At 47.2% G+C, this 20,442-nt stretch overlaps 1 protein-coding gene across 1 annotated transcript in view; it reads right to left on the reverse strand.

Moving 5' to 3' along the window:
- The window catches only part of CAST (calpastatin), a 101,540-nt gene extending 81,484 nt beyond the window's left edge, over positions 1-20,056 (reverse strand). Inside the window, exons 1-2 of the mRNA XM_086629840.1 lie at positions 20,001-20,056; positions 19,749-19,927 (exon numbers count right to left, since the gene is read on the reverse strand). Coding sequence (XP_086485966.1) covers positions 19,749-19,927; positions 20,001-20,056 — 235 coding nt within the window. The remainder of the gene's footprint in view (positions 1-19,748; positions 19,928-20,000) is intronic.
- Positions 20,057-20,442: the final 386 nt, after the last annotated feature.

The raw sequence follows: 20,442 nt of genomic DNA on the forward strand, positions 1-20,442 counted from the left end.
TGGTGTTTTCTTCTTATGGCTCCCTTAACCAGATACCCTTCTTACAGGAGTAGACACTCTCTCAAACCCTTCAACCTCCATTACAACGAACATTTTAAATTCTCTTAAGAAAGTAGCAGCAGTCTCCCAGCCTTATGTGACAACGCTCCTGAAGGCCAGTGACAGAGATGTGATGCATTACAGTTTTGTAGAGACAATGCCGAGATGCAGAATGCCTTGGCTTTTATCATGTACTGATATTTAGTTTTTTTTATGTTCAGACTGAGGAGTAATAAATATTATCCAGTCATGAATATAATCCACAAACACTTCAACTTTTAAATAAGTATTAAGTTCTTGAAGGAACAAAAAATTTTAAGTGCTACTTTTCCATTTTCAAAAAGAAAAGAAAAAAAAAAACCCAAACTCGTCAAAAAAGAGCAGACACCTGAAGACCAATCAGTATTCTGGGTATGCCTTCAATACCACAGCTCTTGATTTCCACCTCAGGCTGAACCTTTAGTTCAGGATCTCATGGTTCATGGTGTTCAGGACTTACCTTCAGTACCTAAGACTATATCTAACATAACTGTGATGCTCAAAAAATCCACCAATAAAGTACTCTTCTGCAAAAGGAGTTTTTATGACACCTACCAACATATTCAAAAATTTCAGGCACAAGGCTAGCCTTCCTCACCCCCCGAGTCTGAACATAAAAAAACTAACAGAGTGAAATAAATCCTTTTTCTGAACATGAACTCATGCTGATCAATTAAACGGTATAAAGAAAAAATTGCTAATACAAACAATTCTCTGTTTCATGGTATGTGGAACAGCAATAAAGGTACAGGTAGGAGAGAGATAAGAAAAAGAAGTAAATAAATTCTTCTCTGGAGTAGAGAAAGACTACCTGGAGATAAGCTACGTGGAAAGTTAAGCAATGACATCCAATCAGTATTCTTTACTGAATACTGACCATGACAGGCTAAGTAGAATAATACATTTCAGTTCCCTTTGTCATCTTTCAACAGTAACTTCTTTGGTATCTAGCCCTTAATACATTTGTAAAAGCAGAAGAATTGGCCACATCATGCTACTAGCTTCATCCTTCTTTTAAGCTCATTAAAATAATGATGTTGTGAACTTCCTAGCATCCTCTCCACAATGCTGCCTCCAGACAAACCAGCTCTGACACCCTTTAACAAATCCGTCTTCTCCCCCTTTGAGAACTGGAAGAGTGGTTTGTGGTTTTTTTTTTTCCTGCCACAGTCTCAGACTCCATCAACTGAAGACTCACCTTGCAGCTGTACTCATGTCTCACTTTCCAATCTGATAATAACAGAGCTAATGATTTATCAAAGCACAGCTTCTTTATGAAATGACTTAGAAGAATTAAGAGCCTGTACAGAATTGCCTTTGAAGGAATAAAAGCTGTGGCATACAGGTACTCATAATCTACTCTTCATTATTAGCAGTGGCTTCAAAACAAAAAGCCAAAGCACTCTTTCAGAGTGGAATATTAATTCCCTCATGTTTAATAAAAGGGAGATAAAATATATATCACTTTGATATGTAGATTTTCTGAGGGAAGATATGCATTAAGACTGGTGTCTAGAAATGTGGATTAAATGTTCAATTTGGTCTATAATATTCAAGTGTTCATTGTAATACTGCAACAAGAATGGATACAGTACAGTTGTTTTAAACAAAACAAAATCACATGAGGAAAGAACGTGTAATCTCTGTTCTGGAAATGTTTTTGACAGCTCTAAGCAGCATTTCAGCCTCTACCTTTTCATTCAAGAATTGCCTGAGCAGCAACTGCACTCTGTTTCTTCCTATAACGGGAAGAGCCTCACATTATAACAGCTCTCAACAGGCACAAAAATTTAACTGAAATAATGTTATTTCTGAACTACTTTTTGCATCTTAGCCAAAGAAGAACCAAACCAGAAAAGGACGACAGGCAAGCAAGCTGGTGCTGTACTCCTCAGAACCCCTCCGCTCCTCTGGGTGGATCAGGACCACGCTCCCCTGCAGCCATCCGGGGGGGGCACCCCCGCCCCAGCACTTGCGGGGGGAGGGAGGGTGGGTGAGAAACAAACAATGCAGTTTAAAATAAATAATTTGGTACCAAAGTAGCACGAAACCTCACAAAGGCTCTGACCAAAGTTACTTATGCACCTCCATAATTCAGACTGGTTACAGGCACCCCAACAGGTTTTTACCAGTTGTAACGTCTTTACTCAGCACGATGCCCCTGAACTCTGAGTAACTCTAATGCTTTTTCTGGATGAGGAATCCTGCATGACAAGCATCAGGATTAAAAGCTACGCCAGAAATCCTGATGTTAGAGCAAAGAATCAATTCTAAAAGGAGAGTAATGTTTCAGCGCCAGTTACCACTGCCATCCTTTTTTCCTGTTCATTAAAGAATGATGTGCTGGGCAAGCAGCACATCTTTTGTCTACGCTGCTGTAAAGTGCAACTCGAAACGGCAGGACTCGTTAGGGAGGGTCTTGTTTCATACCGTACCTGGTAAAACACAGCCCCCCTCTAAGCTGGAGCTTCAAATTCCTGGGATACATGGCCTTGTCTTCCTTTTAATACCACATTTTTACATTCAGACACCAGCAATGCACAGGCGACATTCTCAGACTGACAGAGAAGCTCTCCCTGGTATTTCCCTCTACAACAGTAAAAACAGAATAGGTCTTTCCAGACGATGTGCAGTTAGTGACACAATCATGAATCCATTCAAAGCAGAGCAGTGGGTTTCGGAACAGAATCACACACAAAGGATGTCTTTGGTTTGCATCGATCTCACGAACCACACACGTGGCTCTGTGCTAAAGCATTCTGTGCTGGGCAACCCTCTGAAGGGGCAATACTGAACATGGTGTTCAAGGACAGCACAGCAGGACCATGCAACTCATTACAAGACAAGACCCGTCTTACTGAGTCTGGCCCAAGTTTCACATATCCTACTTCCCTGTGTCAAGCAGTGCCCCACGGCACATATAAAAGAAGGCTGCTAGAGGGTCTCCCCGGAGCCTTCTCTTCTCCAGGCTGAACAGTCCCAAATCTCTCAGCCTGTCTCCACAGGAGAGGTGCTCCAGCCCTCGGATCATCTTTGTGGCCCTACTCTGGACTCGCTCCAACAGCTCCATGTCATTCTGATGTTGGGGACTCCAGAGCTGGATGCAGCACTGCAGATGGGTCTCACAAGAGCAGAGTAGAGGTGCACAATCACCTCCCTCAACCTACTGGCCACACTGCTTCGGATGCAGCCCAGGACACAGCTGGCTTTCTGGGCTGCCAGCGCACATTGCCAGCTCATGTTGAGCTTCTCATCAACCAGCACTCCCAAGTTCTTTTCCTCAGGGCTGCTCTCAATCCATTCTCCACCCAGCCTGTACTTCTTCTTGTGACTGCCCCAACGCACTGCAGGATCTTGCACTTGGTCTTGTTGAACTTCATGAGGTGCTCACAGGCCCATCTCTCCAGCCTGTCAAGGTCTCTCTGGATGACATCCCTTCCCTCCAGCGTGTCTACAACACCACACAGATGGTGTCGTCAGCAAACTTGCTGAGGGTGCACTTGATCCCACTGTTCATGTCGCCGACAAAGATGTTAAATAGCACCAGCCCCAGTACCGACCCGTGAGGAACACCACTCATCACTGGTCTCCACTTGAACATCGAGCAGTTGACTGCCAACTCTCTGCAGCCTTCTAGGCAATTCCTTATCCACCAAGAGGTCCATCCGTCAAATCCATGTCTCTCCAATTTAGAGACAAGGGTGTTGTGTGGGACAGTGTCAAATGTTTTGGACAAGTCCAGGTAGACAATGTCAGTTGCTCTTCCCCTACCCATCAATACTGTAACCTCATCACAGAAGGCCACCAAATTAGTTAGGCAGGATTTGCCCTTAGTGAAGCCATGCTGGCTGTCACCAATCATCCCCTTATTTTCCATGTTCCTTAGCATAGTTTCCAAGACTATCTGTTCCATGATCTTGCCAGGCACAGAGGTGAGATTGACTGGCCTGTATCTCCCAGGGTCTTCCTTTTTTCCCTTTTTAAAAATGTGGGCTATGTTTCCCCTTTTCCAGTCAGTGAGAACTTCACTGGACTGCCACAGTTTCTTAAATATGATGGGTAATGGCTTAGCAACTTCATCCGCCAGTTCCCTCAGGACCCACAGATGCATCTCGTCAGATCCCGTGGACTTGTGCACCTTCAGGTTCCTTAGAAGGTCTCAAACCTGATCTTCTCCTACAGCGGGCAGTTCATTCTCCCAGTCCCTGCCTTTGCCTTCTGTGACTTTGGCTGTGCAGCTGGAGCACTTGCAAGCAAAGACCAAGCCAAAAAAGTCATAGAGTACCTCAGCCTTCTCCATATCGCAGTAACCAGGTCTCTCATTTCTTTCCAGAGAGGGTCCATCTTTTCCCTAGTCCTCCTTTTATCACCGTTGTATCTATAGAAGCTTTTCTTGCTGCCCTTGATGTCCCTTGCCAGATTTAACTCTATCAGGGCTTTCGCTTTCCTAACCTGATCCCTGGCTGCTCGGACAACTGCTCTGTATTCTTCCCAGGCTACCTGTCCTTGCTTCCATCACCTAGAGGCTTCCTTTTGTGCTTGAGTTTTTCCAGGAGCTCCTTGTTCATCCAAGTAGGCCTCCTGTTTTTTCTGCCTGACTTCCTCTTTGTTGGCATACACCACTCCTGAGCTTGGAGGAGGTCATCCTTGACATTAACCAGCTTTCTTGAGTCCCTTTATCCCATCATACTCTACCCAGCTTTATCCCATCATACTCTACCCAGCAGATCCCTGAAGAGGCCAAAGTCTGCTCTGCTGAAGTTCAGGGTAGTGAGCTTGCTGTGCACCCTCCTCGCCACCCTAAAGGATCTTGAACTCCATTTCATGGTTGCTACCGCCAAGGCTGCCCTTGAACTTCACATTCCCCACCAGCCCCTCCTTGCTGGTGAGAACAAGGTCCAGCAAAGCACCTCTCCTCGTCGGCTCCTCTCTCACTTGGAGAAGGAACTTATTGTCAACACACTCCAGCAATCTCCTGGATTGCCTATGCCCTGCTGTGCTGCCCCTCCAACAGATATCGGGGTGGTTGAGCTCCCCCATGAGGACCAGGGCTCATGAACATGAGGCTGCTCCTGTCTGTCTGTAGACGGCCTCATCCACTTTGTCTTCCTGGTCAGGTGGCCTGTAGCAGACCCGTCCCCCCCCCCGTCCCCACGCTCCCTTTAATCCTGACCCATAAGCTCTCAGTCAGCTCATCCATCCCCAGGTGCAGCTCCATGCACTCCAGCTGGTCTTTGACATAGAGGGCGACACCTCCTCCTCTTCTCCCCTGCCTGTCCTCCTTAAAGAGCTGTATTCTTCTGTTCCAACACTTTGGTCACAGGATTTGTTCCACCACCTTTCCATGATGCCAACAAGATCACAGCCCTGCAGGCACACACACCTCTAACTCCTCTTGTTTATTCCCTGTGCTACGTGCATTTGCATAGGAGCATTTGAGACCCCAATGAATCTGACTTCCTGGCTGGAGTGTCTGAAATTCCTTCCTGCTGCTCTTTTGGTGCTCTCAGCTTGTCTTGATCAAGGTTGACGTTACCCACCTTCCCTTTCCAATGCCGTTTAAAGCCCTGCCAACCAGCCGCACTAGCTGTTGTGCACAGACCCTCGGTCCCCTTGGAGAAAGGTCAAGCCCATGCGGTGCCCACCAGCCTGGTGCCGTGTGGGCCGTCCCGCTGTTGGAAACCTCAGCACCATGGTGGTGACACCAGCCACGGAGCGATGCAGTAACAGACGGGGCGCGCCTGTTTCTTCCAGGATCACTGCCCACACTGGGAGGAGAGAGGAAAAGACCATCTGTGCCCCAAATGCCCTCACCACCCGCCCCGGTGCCCTGACATCTCTCTCGATCGCCCGCGGACTCCGTGTGGTGGCTGCATCACCACCCACATGGCAGAGCAGTAACGAGTAACAGTCCAAGGGCCGTACCAGGCTGGGGAGTTTCCCAGCAATGCCCTAAACCCAGGTGCCAGGGAGGAGCAGAATTCCCTAAGAGGAGGGTCTGTCTGCCATATCAGACCCTGTTCCCCTCAGATGGGAGTCACCTACAACTATGACCCACCTTTTCTTCCTCGTGCAGGCAGCTGTGACACAGGGGGTAAGCCTTTCTGACCCTGGCAACACCGCTGGTGTAGATGGACCATCATCCACATCGTCCATCGATGGACCTTACGCTTCCAGAGCCTCATCCCTGCTGTGCAGAGGCACCAGGGGAGGCAGGTGGGCAGGGAGGGGGTTCTCCTGCTGCCCGAGCATGGGCTTTCCTCCATTCACTGCTTTCCTTTTGCTTACTGCCTTCAGCCTGCTTGGGGGAGGACACCAGATCCTCTTGATCATGTTTTTTTTCTGGTGGCTGTTCCTGTTGCTGTCTCAGGTTGGGCAGAGCATGACACCACCAGTCTGCCTCTTCCTCAGACTCCCGGATGCTCCTTAACCTTTGTACTTCCTCTCGCAGCTCTGCCACTGTGCTGAGCAGTCGTCTGCCTCCTCACACCTCACCCAGCTGTGCTCACCACTGCCGTTCTGTACCAGGGATGGCTCTGGCACTCCCTGCGGCCTCAGGCTTTGGTGGGAGCTCTGTCTGTGTTGCCACATCCCGTCTGCCAAGTGCAGAGGACAGCCTTCCACCGGGTGGAGACCACAGCGGAGCTCCTTCAGAAAGGGTGACGGCCACCAACTAATCTCACCTCCGGAGCTGGAAGGGCGACTGTGCCCGTCCCGCGTGCCCTTCCGCACGAACATGCAAGCCCTGACTGTCACGATGTGCCCCGATTGACGCACTGCGCTGCTGGCACCACTCCTGGCTGCCTGCGCTCCCCAGGATGCTTTCCATAGGGGTGTGATGGCAGTCATTGCTCTGGCAGCGCCTGGGCCACATCAGCATCTCCTGCCAGAGCTGCCGGCTCCTGCGGGTCTCTTCACTCCCCGGCACTTCCCTGCTTCAGGAAAGCCCCTGTGCACCAAGATCTGCCACTCTGTAGAGGTCGGGCTGGCTCCAGAGCAGCTCCCTTCAGCAACTGACTGAATAGGTCAGATACATGTTGATACTACTTATAAATACTCCCAAAGATTCAAACAATTTGTGGCCCAGGGACTTCCTAATTTCAGTGTATTTTATAAACTGTTCTGGGTTTCTCTTCAGTGATTTTGTCCTATCTCCCCTTGAATGCACTATCTTTTAGCTACCAAAATCTCTAGAGCACTAATACCTTGATGGCAGACAAAGTCTGAAGCCATTTGAAATTGGTGGAAGGGCACAAGTAAGCTGAAGACAAAGTCAAGATGAAGAGTAAAGGCAAACCACACCAGCTGTCCCTGACAGGCTAACACTTCACACACAAAATTGCTAAAAGCCTTGGAATATCACAAGGGAAGGAAAAGAAATGAAATTTCCCATTTCATACACTTTGCAATGGCATGCTGCAAACACGTTGACTCACGACCATGACGTCAAAACACAGTGAGAAAACAGAGGGACAGACAGGGGAAAACAGTAGCACATCATTCACTTTTACTGGGAGGCAGGTGCATCCCAGCTGCGAACGTAAGCAACAGCTTTAAGTGCCTCAGCAGCCACCAATTCTAACAACCATCATTTCTCTTCTGTTAACATCCTCTACACACACATCCACAATGAGTCCATAAGCAAGGAAAATATTTCATTAAAGCTGATTTAGATTCTCAAGAAGCATCTGATTCTCCTTAGAACGTGAATTCAACAAATGAAAGGTTCTGAAAACCAAGACGTAAAAAGTTAAGGTGTATCCCTGCGGCTTGAACCTTCGTCCTGCGCAGTGCCCAATAGAACCGTAACACATGAACGCTTTTCACTGTCAACTATGCTGATAAAGATCTACCTATATCTCCTTTTGATTACATATTCTAACACAACCGCATTTTCCAACCCTGTTCCTCCAGCAAATCTTTTGCCTGTTTGTGCAAGACACCACGCAGGGATACACATTCAGCTGCTCATCATTAGATTGACAGATTATGTGTATCTCACCCTAAAGCTGACCGGTTCAGTAGCCAGTAGATTCCCCAGTCTGTCTAGACTTGAAACTTGAGTAGCACTGCTGCAATGAGGCTAGCCACTGATGGTATCTTTCCTTTGATAACATAAATTAACTGATGAATTGGAGATCATCAATGTTTCCAGGAGCAACACAGCCCTGTAAAGCAGGATATCACAGTCCTACCCCTTCCAAAACGCTTTCACAATCCCCTCTCCTGCACTAGATGCAACAGCACTGAGCATTAATGCAATCAAAGGGCTTTGAGTAACTACCATAGGCTACTATGAAGGATCAGGGTTAAAGCAAAACGAGTACATAGCCTTAAGGCCACATCTTAGTTTTTGTTTTCAGAAATTGAGCATTCTAGAAGGAAGAAAGGCATCAATTAGAACCTCAGTACTGCAGTAAGCTCTATGTTTCTGGCCACTGAGCAGAAGGGGTGAGTGTGGACCCTTGGGAAGAGAAGAGGCAGGAAGGACTGTGTGCATCCTTTACCTTCCAAGAAAGACAGCCATCAAGAAGAACGGAGGTTGCTTGAAACAGCTGCGGAACTCACTTGCTGTCTGTCTCTTCCAGCCAGCCAGCCACTCCGGTGTAGCACAACGGAACTGATTTTAGAAGCTTCATTTTTAAGTGAGGAGTGGACACAAGCTGCAGCTGGTAGCTAGGCTATGGATACCACACAGGAAGGAAAGCCTACTCCATGAATCAGAGAGAAAGGCTCACTGCCTTCAACGAGTCTGTGGCCCATTGAACTCAAAATTAGTACTGTTAAGGTGTAGAATAAGCTTCTTAAGCCTTTCCTTCTCGGAGACTTAAAAGTAGATTTAAAAAAAAAACACAGCAGGTCTACTGTAAATAGAAATCTGCTTGGTAAGACACGCAATCGCAGAGAGGTGCTGAGGAGATTAAAAGGCTCTGTAAGATTTTTCCATAAAAAGTGTCCTCAGAGCTCAGTGACCTCTGTCTTTACCACACAGGTGCACACACCAGTCTGGTGCTTAGTGACCTCATTTCTTTTCTCTCCTAGTGAGCAGCTGGATGACCGTAAGTAAGGCAACTCCAGCTCTGTGCTTTAGCACCTCCCTTTCCCAAAATTTTCTCTCTGTCACTCAGGTAATGTGCATAGTCTCCCTTATGCAACACTTCAAGACCTAAGGATGAAAGTGCTGTGTGATAGTTAAGCAATAAGTCACCAGAAACTTAAACATTAAATACTTTCAGAAGAAACAATCTCATGAACTAATGTCTGTTGGTACATCATAGATAGAGTGCACATACTCCCTGCTATGATTGTATGTAATTCCAAAACTATAGTGTTATTAAACAGATCATCTTCAAACCAGTAACTCCTAAGTCCTAATCAAGTAAAATAAACTTATTTTATTGTGTTATGATGCTAGAAATAGAAAAATCTCATGGGGCCATTTAATCTTCTCAGCACCTCTCTGCGATTGCGTGTCTTACCAAGCAGATTTCTATTTACAGTAGACCTGCTGTGTTTTTTTTCAATTTAAGTCTCCAAGAAGGAAAGGCTTAAGAAGCTTATTCTACACCTTAACAGTATTCATTCTGAGTTCTCCTTGATGTTGTGGCTAATTAGCATCTCCTACTCAAACCCACTGTCATGGTTTTAGGCCGATCCAGCAACTAAATTCCATACAGCCACTCTAATAAAAGAACAGAGGGTCAAGACAAGAACAGAGGGAGCACCCACCAACCACGGTCCCGGGCAGAACAGACTCGGATTTCTGAAAGCAAAACAATTTATTAACAGTTACTTAAAAGAATAAAGACAAGCAAAACCAGTTACTTAAAAGAATAAAAAGAAAACAAGGCCAGATCTTAAAAACAACACCTCTCCACCCGCCTTTCCTTTTGTTCCTGGCTCTACCTCCTCCCCTCAGCGGCACAGGGGGACAGGGAGTGGGGGAGTGCAGGTCAGTTCATCCCATGTTGTTACTGCCGCTCCTTTCTTAAAGAAGAAGGAGTCCTTATACCATTTTCCCTTGCTCCAGTGGATCCCCTACTCACAAGGAAAATGCACAAACTTCTCCAGCGTGAGTCCTCCCCACAGGATGCAATCCTTCCTCATCGGATTGCTCCGGTGCAGGCTTTAGCACAGTCTCGGATTCTTAGGGAATTGTTGCCACTCGATCCGGCGTGGGTCGTCACACAGACTCTAAATGCGTCTCTACTTGTGCCCATGCTTCACGACTGTCCTCAGGCTCAGGCATCTCCTCTAAACAAAACACCTCCCCACCAATGGGGGTCATCCCACGGACTCTAGATGCCATCCTCAAGCCCAGGCATCTCTTCTCCGAAGTGGGTTCTCAACGGGCTGCAAGTGGGTCTCTGCTCCACCAAAGACTGCCTTGGCTGCACGGGGGCAGCCTGCTGTCTTGCCACCGGTTGCAGGGGAAACTCAGCTCCGGCACACCTCGTCCCGTTCCATCTTCACTGACCTGGTGTCTGTGTAGCCGTTTCTCTCAGATCTCAGTCCTCTCTGCGTGAGAGGTGGCACCGGTCGGCACTGAGTTCCCCAAGCAGCTCCGCCGCCGCCATCCTCAGCGGGTGGCGGCGGCCCAGCGTGGGCCGCCGCCTGGCCAGGAGCCAGGAAGCAGGGCAGCGCCCCCTCCCTTCTCCTCGCTCCTGGACAAAGGCACCTTTTCCGGTTCCTTTGTCCCAACGTAAATAGGGCAATTCGCAGAGGCGTCGATTGGCTCAAACCCCGAAGGGGATGGGAGTCCCATCTGGTGCGCAGCTCCTGCCACCAGAACCTCCCCCCCCACATCAAACAATCACACCCATGTAAGATTCTTCCTACCTTTACTTTTCAAAGCTTTACTCTTCTTCTCTCACTCCTTGAGAACTATATACTTAAAGAATCTGAGAGACAGAGACATTTATTGTTCTTTTTAGCTAAACAATGAGCATATGGGCTTGTACAATTTTCCCTTCCATATGAATGCTAACTCTTTGAAGATCTTCATATTTCCTTGTCATGTTTACAATGCATTGCCAAACCTCTTCCAGCAGGGAGGCGAACAAACTCAATATTCTAGACAAGGTTATCCATAGCTACCTACAGACAGATTATACATTTCTGCTTCAAAAATTGAAGGCTACAGGAATAACATCTAACTTCTAAACAAGAATATAACACTGCATACTCTAGGAAAAGCTGTATTTCAGAGTTGCTACCTCAACTGCTTAAAAAATACAGCGTGTTCTGGAGATAGATGTGAACCATGGTGGAGCTAATGCCTTTCAATGGGCCTAAGGAAAAGAGCTTCGATCTCTCTTAAGCATTGTAAAGCCAATGGAACAAGTCAAATATACAAAGAAATTCACAAGAGGAAACATATGGGCAGTATTCTAAGGACTCACAAAGTAAAAGCACCAGGACAACAAATTTGATAACAGCCTGCCTTTTCTAGCTAGAAACAGTAACTCCACAACCCAAACTACAGGATTCAACTCCCACCCTTCCCACAAAGAAGTCAGCACTTACTATATTAAGAGCAACAACGTGCAGTCAAAGAATTTGGCACTAAACTAAGAATGCATAGAAGAAAAAAAAAAACTAAGCTGCGTACAGAGGAAAGGAGGAGCGTGTTCCCAGGTTAGACAAGCCTTCCTTGGTACTTGGACAGGAAAGAAAGGTAATTGCTTTAATTGTCTACTCCAGAGGACAGTAATAAAAGCATTCGCCAGCCTTGATTTGCAGTGCAGTTAAATACACCACAGCTTTCACAAAGTTATTTTCCAAATAGCTTCTGCTATGAACAAAGTACCAGGCACACCTACTTCTGGCTTCCCGTATATCAATCATTTGAAGCCAACGAGTAGTCAACTAGTAACAGATGTTCCTATGAATTCTTCTCTGTCTGAATCTGCTTAACAGATTCTTCCTTCGGGAAGCACTGCTCCTGCCTGCAATAGCAGAGGCTGTTGGTGAACTAACGACCCATACCGGCACTCCCATCCTGGCTTGGACAACACCACCTCTCTGCAATACCAGCCTGACTCACTGTAGGATGCAAGGAACTACCTCCAAGTGGGTATCAGGGCTTGGAGATGCCAGGAGAGAGGAGACCCTTCAAAGTACTGATCCTAACATTGCCCGCAACCCATATGGCTTCTGATCCTTAACAACAGCCGCTATGCTCAGACTGTAAAGCTGCTGGTGTAAACTCAATGTTATAACCCAGCAGGGACTCTTGAACTGTAAACATCAGCTCCTGAGGAGGAAGTATCTTGAAAAATAAGTATTTTTTCTAAAATACAGCACTGAGTATGTATTTGCAAGTGCGTCAGGTGATGGCCCAGTCATGTAACATCTATGTATGAATCTGGATTTGTATTTTTTGGAAGAAAAGCCAAGGTGATTGTGTCCAGTTCTGGGCCCCTCAGTTCAAGAAGGACAAGGAACTGCTTGAGAGAGTCCAGCGCAGGGCCACAAAGATGATTAAGGGAGTGGAGCATCTCTCTTATGAGGAAAGGCTGAGGGAGCTGGGTCTAGCTTGGAGAAGAGGAGACTGAGAGGGGACCTCATTAATGTTTATACATATGTAAAGGGTGACTGTCATGAGGATGGAGCCATGCTCTTCTCACTGGCATCCAATGATAGGACAAGGGGAAATGGATATAAGCTGTAACATAGGAGGTTCCACTTAAACATGAGGAAGAACTTCTTCCCAGTAAGGGGAACAGAACACTGGAACAGGCTGCCCAGAGACGTTGTGGAGTCTCCTTCTCCGGAGATGTTCAAAACCTGCCTGGACGCGTTCTTGTGTGATCTGATCTAGGTGGTCCTGCTTCGGCAGGGGGATTGGACTAGATGATCCTTTGAGGTCCCTTCCAATCCCTAACATTCTGTGATTCTGTGATGCTGTGCAGACAAGGCGGAAGGAGTCACAGTGCACTCACTTCATCTGTACTTCTATACAATTAAACAGCTGGGACCATCGGACGTATCCCACGGTGTACCTACACTGCAGAACGGACATGTCCACCAAGACCATTCCCACCGATACTAACATGAAGTATTTGTGAAAGGATGAGCAGAGCAAAGAAATATTTTCAGTAGGCTGCTCAGCAGCACAAGACAAAACTATACATTCCTGAAATGAATGATTACAGACACCAGTTAATTATCTGAAAACTACCACTTTGATATCAAAAGACAAAAATCTGTATAAGAGGAAATTTATTACCAACTTTTCTTCTTAATGTGTTCAAATACTTGAATTTACCTCTGCCGCTTTTTTCTCTCCTGATTTGGAAGAAGCTCCACTTGCCTTCTTGTCACCATGCTGCAAGTAGAGAAAACAGACATGTAGTTATTAAGATATTAAATCATAATGCTATGTACAGAAATTCCAAGACATCTTACTGCATGTATGATTCCTTTCACCTACCACAGTACGACAGAATGTTTTAAGTTTTCGTTCTCACTAATGGACAGGATTTCTAAATGACCTGCTGGATAACATCAAGCGAAATCACAGATGGAAGGTAATGACTTGCAGGGCAGTACATGTAACACGATTGTGCTTGTGAAAAGTACTGGAAGATACCAAGCTTATCACTCGTTCCTCACCAGCACAGCACTCTCTGATACTTGCTTTGGAAATGCTGTCAGTCACACAGTCTTCAGCAGAAACTAAACAGGTCTTAGAGAGACCAACATCACATGTGCAATCATGAGTGTCTGCTCCACCACCTGAACTTTCCTCGGATGCACTAAAATGCTTATTATGCCCAGCTCTCCTCAGTTGGAAGAAAGCTGTTACTACAATTTCTGTAATTCTGCTGCTGATATACAAAAAATAAACCCTGTAACAGTTCATGCACTGGTGCACAATAGGAAATACAGTTCTTCCAGGTTCCCCAAACCTGCTCTATCTTTCCTCTCCTCTGAGACTTTAAACTTGCTTTCCTCTAACCTGATGTGCAATCCATTTGCTCACCACATGTGGAAACGTACAGAAAGACACAGTTTGTTCAGCACACACGCCGGCATCAGCGCATGTTCAACTCTCTGCATCTCTGAAAAGTGGTGAATGTTATCCTCAAAAACATCTTTTTCAAAAGCATATTGTTTAATATTTACAATTAAAAGGAAAAGTAAAAAGCAAGAAATTTTACCATGAATATAAAAGGCAACATAATATAGCTATTATCTAATACCTCAGCTAGTGTAACTTCCCACAGCAACTGAGACATCTGGGAATGAGGATTCGTGTCTGGTTTGTTTTGTTAAATAAAGAGAGGAGATGATTTGAGACCCATTTGCTTCCTTCTGTTTTCAGGACTGAGCAGCAGGAGGTAAAGTTCACTAATCCACTAAAGTAATGAGTTCCTACATATTTTTCTTTACACGGCTATGGGGAGAAAGTAATGATCCATGTATGACTGTACTATCTTCAACTGGAACGTCTTCCAGCACATCATCTGACAGCCTGGGAAAATACTATAGCTGAATGAACAACTAAAAGTAAATAAAACAGCATGTCTCCAATCTGTTTCCATAATGGTGGTACACAACAAAAACGTCATACATTGTTTTAGAAAACTTCTAATAATTCAAGGTTTTAAAATGGGTTTGGTCATGACTAAGATACTTGACAAGTTTTAAAACTGAAAATGTTATTCTCATATTCCAATTGCATCTCTTCAGAGAAAAAACAAGCCCCATAGGTTGTCTTTTCAGGTAGCAGATGAATCGACTCACTGCCCCTTAATAGCACTTTCAGTACAGACACAATTAACCCAGTTATCTGTGCTTTTCAGTGCTACACACCACATACGTACCGGTAAAAGCCATGTCAGTGAGCATGCTCTTGCTGACAAAACAGTAACTCCAGAGCCCGCACTGCTATAAGGCTCAGGAGCTACAGCTCCTGCACAGCAAAACCCTGTTGTGTAGACCGGGCTCTCTTCCTAAGCAGATACCCTCAGCATAACAGCACTGGAAAAGCCAAGTGCTACTCTGAATTCAGCTAATTCAGCTCATAAAGCAAGCACGTCTTTCTGTACATTGCATGTATTTTACTGCTTTCATTCACTTCTTCAAATTTGGACATAGCTTTAAGAGCAGCAACACTAATGAAAGCCCAGATATTTTTTTTCTTGTATTACACCAAGTGACAGAATCCAGGAGTCTTACTTAGTTCGTACGGAGTGTGCCAGACTTTCACCAGGGCTAAATCCAGTGTTACCCTTCCTCCCTGAGTCCATTTTCTCCTCTTCACACCAAGGAAGCCCATACCAGACAGGACCACAGCATCAACAGGGCACCAGTCCCAGGACTAAAGAGAGAAGGATATGCTGCATCCTAGCAGGTGGATGGAGCTTGGAGTGTCCCCTCTTGGGTGTCAATGCTTCTGTGTTTGCCTGCCCCAGCGCACACTTCTCCTGTTTTTCCATCCTCAGACCAGGCAGTCAGGTACAGCGGCCTGTCCTGACCGGGCAGGATTCCCTTGACCACTCTTCAGGCAGAATATCAACTGCACATCCCTGATGGACCTCAGAGCATCTTCACCAGCCAGAAATGACAAGGAATAGACCAGGACAAGGAACACAACTTTGCCACCCCTAAAATCAAGTCAGAAAGAGAGCAAATGCATGCCACTCTCCCTCGTTATGTCAAATAATGAGACTTTGACTTAAAGACCAAATACTGTTTATTTTAGCCATGGGAACTAAGCACTTATGGCCCAACCGAAGTAATTTTTTATCCAGTAAGTTGGAGTCATGCACTATGTACATATTAAGCACTGATAGTCTCTGGTCTTAGATAATAAAACAGCCTATGGAAGTACTACCTCACTGGGAAGTCTGCCATCTGGAGAAGGTAACCTTTGAAAGTACAACTCCCTTTCTGAGAAGACCGTGCTGGTTCCCTGAACAGCTGATGCTTGAGGGATACGAGAAGGGACCCTGTTCCAAAAATGCCCTTCAACAGCTCTTTTCTGTTCTGTATTTCCAAGCTTTGAACCTCCAGGTAAAACCAAATAGACAAATAAATAAATAAAATAAAGCCAACAAATCAATCGCTTAGCACGAGGCGAAGCTCAGTTTCCCTGGGACAGCGTGCATGCATTGCTCCTTTACATTCCCAAGTGGATGACAGAGTTGACTTTTCCCTTGGGCTTTCTTTCCTTTTTTCTGCTTATCTTTCCTTACAATGCCAAAGAAACACATCCATAACCAAGCTAGCTGACAGAAGCAGCTCCAGCTCTGCCACAAAAAAAGCAGGCGTACATTTGAAGTTATATTTCTAGATCAAGTAATGAACTAATAACAATTCTTTAAGTTAAGTTGGCTCAAAATATTTTCCAACTTTACTAAAACCAAAACAAGCAAATCCAACAATAATCACATCATGCATGAAGAAGCATCACGAACAAGAAAGTTGATCCTGAGATCTTCATCCTGTTCTACAGTGCACAAAAATGTCATGACACTATAAAACGATCGTTTTATAGACACACCTTTAACTTCTGATTCAAAGAGCATTCATAAACCAGCAAATGAAGAGCATTCATAAACCACCAACCAGTGGTTGGTGACAGCCAACATGGCTTCACTAGGGGCAAGTCATGCCTGACTAATTAAGTGGCCTTCTACAACAAAGCTCCAGCGCTGGTTGACATGGGTAAAGCAACGGATGTCATTTTCCTGGACTTGTGCAAGGCGTTTGACACTGTCTCACATGATATCCTTGTCTCTAAAATGGAGAGACATGGATTTGACTGATGGACCACTCGGTGGATAAAGAACTGGCTGGATGGTCGCACTCAAAGAGTTGTGGTCAATGGCGCAATGTCTACATGGCGACCAGTGTCAAGCGGTGTTCCTCAGGGGTCTGTTCAGGGTCCAGTGCTGTTCAACATCTTTGTCAGCGACATGGATGATGGCATTGAGTGCACCCTCAGTAAGTCTGCTGATGACACCAAGTTGTGTGGTGCTATGGACTCACTTAAGGAAGAGATGCCATCCAGAGGGACCTTGATAGACTTGAGAAATGGGCCAGTGCCAACTGCATGAGCTTCAACAAGTCAAAATGCAAGGTCCTTCACCTGGCTCGGGCCAATCCTAGGCACAAATACAAACTGGGCACAGAGTGGGTTGAGAGTAGCCCTGAGGAGAAGGATTTGGGAGTGTTTATACATGAGAAGCTCAACATGAGCCAGCAGTGCACTCATGCGGCCCAGAAGGCCAACCGCATCCTGGGATGTATCAAGAGAAGCGTGGTCAGTAGGTCAAGAGAGGTGATTCTCCCCCTTTACTCTGCTCTTGTGAGACCCCACCTCGAATACTGCATCCAGTTCTGGTGTCCCCACCATAAGAGAGACATAGATCTGTTGGTGTGTGTTCAGAGGAGGGCCACAAAGATGATCCAGGGGCTGGAGCACCTCTGCTACAAGGACAGGTTGCGGAAGCTGGCATTGTTCAGCCTTGAAAAGAGAAGACTTCGGGGGGACCTAATAGCTGCCTTCCAATACCTGAAGGGAACCTACAGGAAGGCTGGGGAGGGACTTTTTACAAGAGTGTCCACTGGTAGGACAAGGGGAAATGGGTTTACATTGAAGGAGAACAGATTTAGATTAGATCTTAGGAAGAAATTCTTCAGTACGAGGGTGGTGAGACTTTGGAATAGATTGCCCAGAGAGGCTGTGAATGCCTCCTCCCTGGAGGTGTTCAGGGCCAGGTTGGACAGAGCCTTGAGTAGCCTGATCTAGTTGAGAGGTGTCCCTGCCCATGACAGGCAGGTTGGATCAGATGATCTCTAAGGTCCCTTCTAGCCTATACCATTCTATGATTCTATGAAATACCTTGCCTAGCTGAACAGCAGGGAGCAAAATGGCAATAACTGGACACACAACTGCATTCTCAGCCTGTGCTTGCAAAAACCAGACCTCAACTAAAGGTCTCACTTCAAGAAATTCTTTCTGAACCTCAGGAGTCCCATCAGCATTAAAGAGCCTTTGGTTCACAGCCACTGCGCAGCATCTCGGAGGACTGCAGTGACGACACACTGGGTTAGTGGGTGAGAAGGGAAGTCTCCTTGCAAGAATCTCAGCTGAAGTCAAACAACTTTGCATTACAGATATTAAAGGAGATGTATCATTTTATGCGGATAGGAATCTGACCTGCATGTTCAGCTGAAACCAGGAAGAAAACAGAGACCTTTGATGCTGCTCAGAAAACTGCCAGATGGAAAGAAGTGTCAGGGGAACTACAATCAAGTGATGTAAAGAATGGAAGGGTGAAAACCAGATTCTTCTTACAGCCATCCCATTCTGCTTTAAATAAAACAGCCACTAAGAACCTTGGTAGAGCAACCAGTGAATCTCTTCTGTGTCTGTTGCTCTCTCCCTTTTCACTTCGCTTACTTAGCCTTTATACCCTAAGGTCGTCCAGGCAGAAACTGCCCTGTGTGGTACACGTGCACGGGACAAGAGAGGACTCCAGCCTCACAGGGAGGCCCGGAGGTGCTATGTTGGTACCAACGACTTTGATGATGGGTTTCCAACCAAGCATGTGGAGGGGCGGTTTCCTGACCTGATCACAGGCAGTTACATTGTCTTAGTATCTTTTGTCACCCTGGATTCAGCAACCCAGGACTATCGAGGCCTCTAACATTCACATCATCACTTAATGAAGCTATTCCCAAACTTTCCTCCTCATGACTTTGTGTCACCTCCACCACACTGTATCACTGATTTGACTTGACTTAAGGAATGACGCTTGAAAACATTACTAAACACGGATTCAAGCTACTTAGAGCAATTTAAAAGTACAGTTATAAATTCAACACGTTTGGTAGGGCATGGCTGCTCTACCGGCACATTTAGGAAATACATTAAAGTGACGTTTTCTCTGAAAGCCACCTTACACGATACATACTTTCTGTACAACTTTAACAGAATGCAAACTTTTTTTCTCTACTCCATAAAGAGACCAGCTGTTTCCTCATATGACTAATAAATTACAAAGAAGACTCGCAATTGCAGGTTTGTCACAGTAATGAGTAGCGACCTAAGTCCAGCCAAACCGCACGGAGCCATCAGAGAGCTGTGGATTCCTTCGGGAGCATCTGGCAAGAGACGAACTATTCCTGGCAACTCCACGACCTACCTGCAGTTAAGAACATGTTTCTGCAAAAAGGCACACTGCGGAGTTTTTTTTTTTTCCGGAGCAGAAACCATTCCACCTAAATTCTGCCTTCTGTTGCAAGCCGCCGTGTTTTGACACAGCGTTACGGTTTCGTCAGTGAGCGAGTTTGCATTATTGAGCAGATTACGAAAACAGGACAAAAAAGCCCGTTTTTCAGTGTCGCTTGCAAAGGAACGCGGACGGATTATGGAAGCACAGCCGGAGAACACCCAGTTCTCCTCTGACCTGAAACACCGCCTTTAAAAAAGCGCTGATTTGCCTCCGGTCACCACAGAATCTCTCCCCTATCCCTTCCTAAGCCCTAACGCCAGAGAGGGGAGGGAGCCGCCGGGACACCCCGCCCGCGGGAGCCCTCCCCGCCCCGCGCCGCGCCGCTCCCCCGGCCGCCCCCCGCCGCTCCGAGGGGGCCCGGACACCCCCGGCCCCGCCGGGCTCCCTCCCGCCGGCCGCCCCGCCTCAGCCCCGCACTAACCATGGCGTACCACCACCGCGCGAAGGCCATGGCTGCCCGCTGCTCCTCACCGCCCGGCACGGCGCGGCACGGCCGCACCCCGGCAGCCGCCTCCACCCCAGGGCGGCACCCGCCGCGCCAGCGGCCTCCCACCGCCGGGTCCCGCGACAGGGCGGCGCCCGCGGCCCCGCCGAGGCTGTGGGGCGGCCGGGACAGGGGTCCGCACACCCCCGCTTCCCCCCGCCCCCCACACGCCGCCCCCGGCCCACCTTACCGGCGCGGGCGCAGCGGGGGGCGGCTGCCCCCCCATCCCGGGCTGCGACATGGCGGCGGGGCTCCGTGCCGCCTGCCCCGGCGCTGCTGCGGGCCCCGGGCAAGCGGAGAGCGGCCGGAGAAGCGGGGGTCGGCCGGTGACGGCGCTCGGCGGACCCCGTGCTGCAGCCGTCCCGCACGGCGGCCGGTCCCTCCCCTTCCTGCCGGGCCGGGCCGGGTCGGGCCGGGCCGGGGGGGCCGCGGGGGAGGCGGGCAGCAGCCGGCGGCCGTGATTCGGGCTCAGGCTGAGGCGGCGGCTCCCGGCGCCCTTCGCCCTGTGAGCGCCAGCGTCAGGGCGTCGCTCGCTCGAAACAAGAGTGGCTTTTCTTTAAAAAAGGGTTTTTTTTTCCGGAGGGGTAAGAACTGCACAGAGACACTTTATTTATTTATTATTTCTAT

The sequence above is a fragment of the Tauraco erythrolophus genome, chromosome Z, assembly GCF_009769465.1.
Source record: "Tauraco erythrolophus isolate bTauEry1 chromosome Z, bTauEry1.pri, whole genome shotgun sequence".
In the NCBI taxonomy this organism is placed as follows: Eukaryota; Metazoa; Chordata; class Aves; order Musophagiformes; family Musophagidae; genus Tauraco; species Tauraco erythrolophus.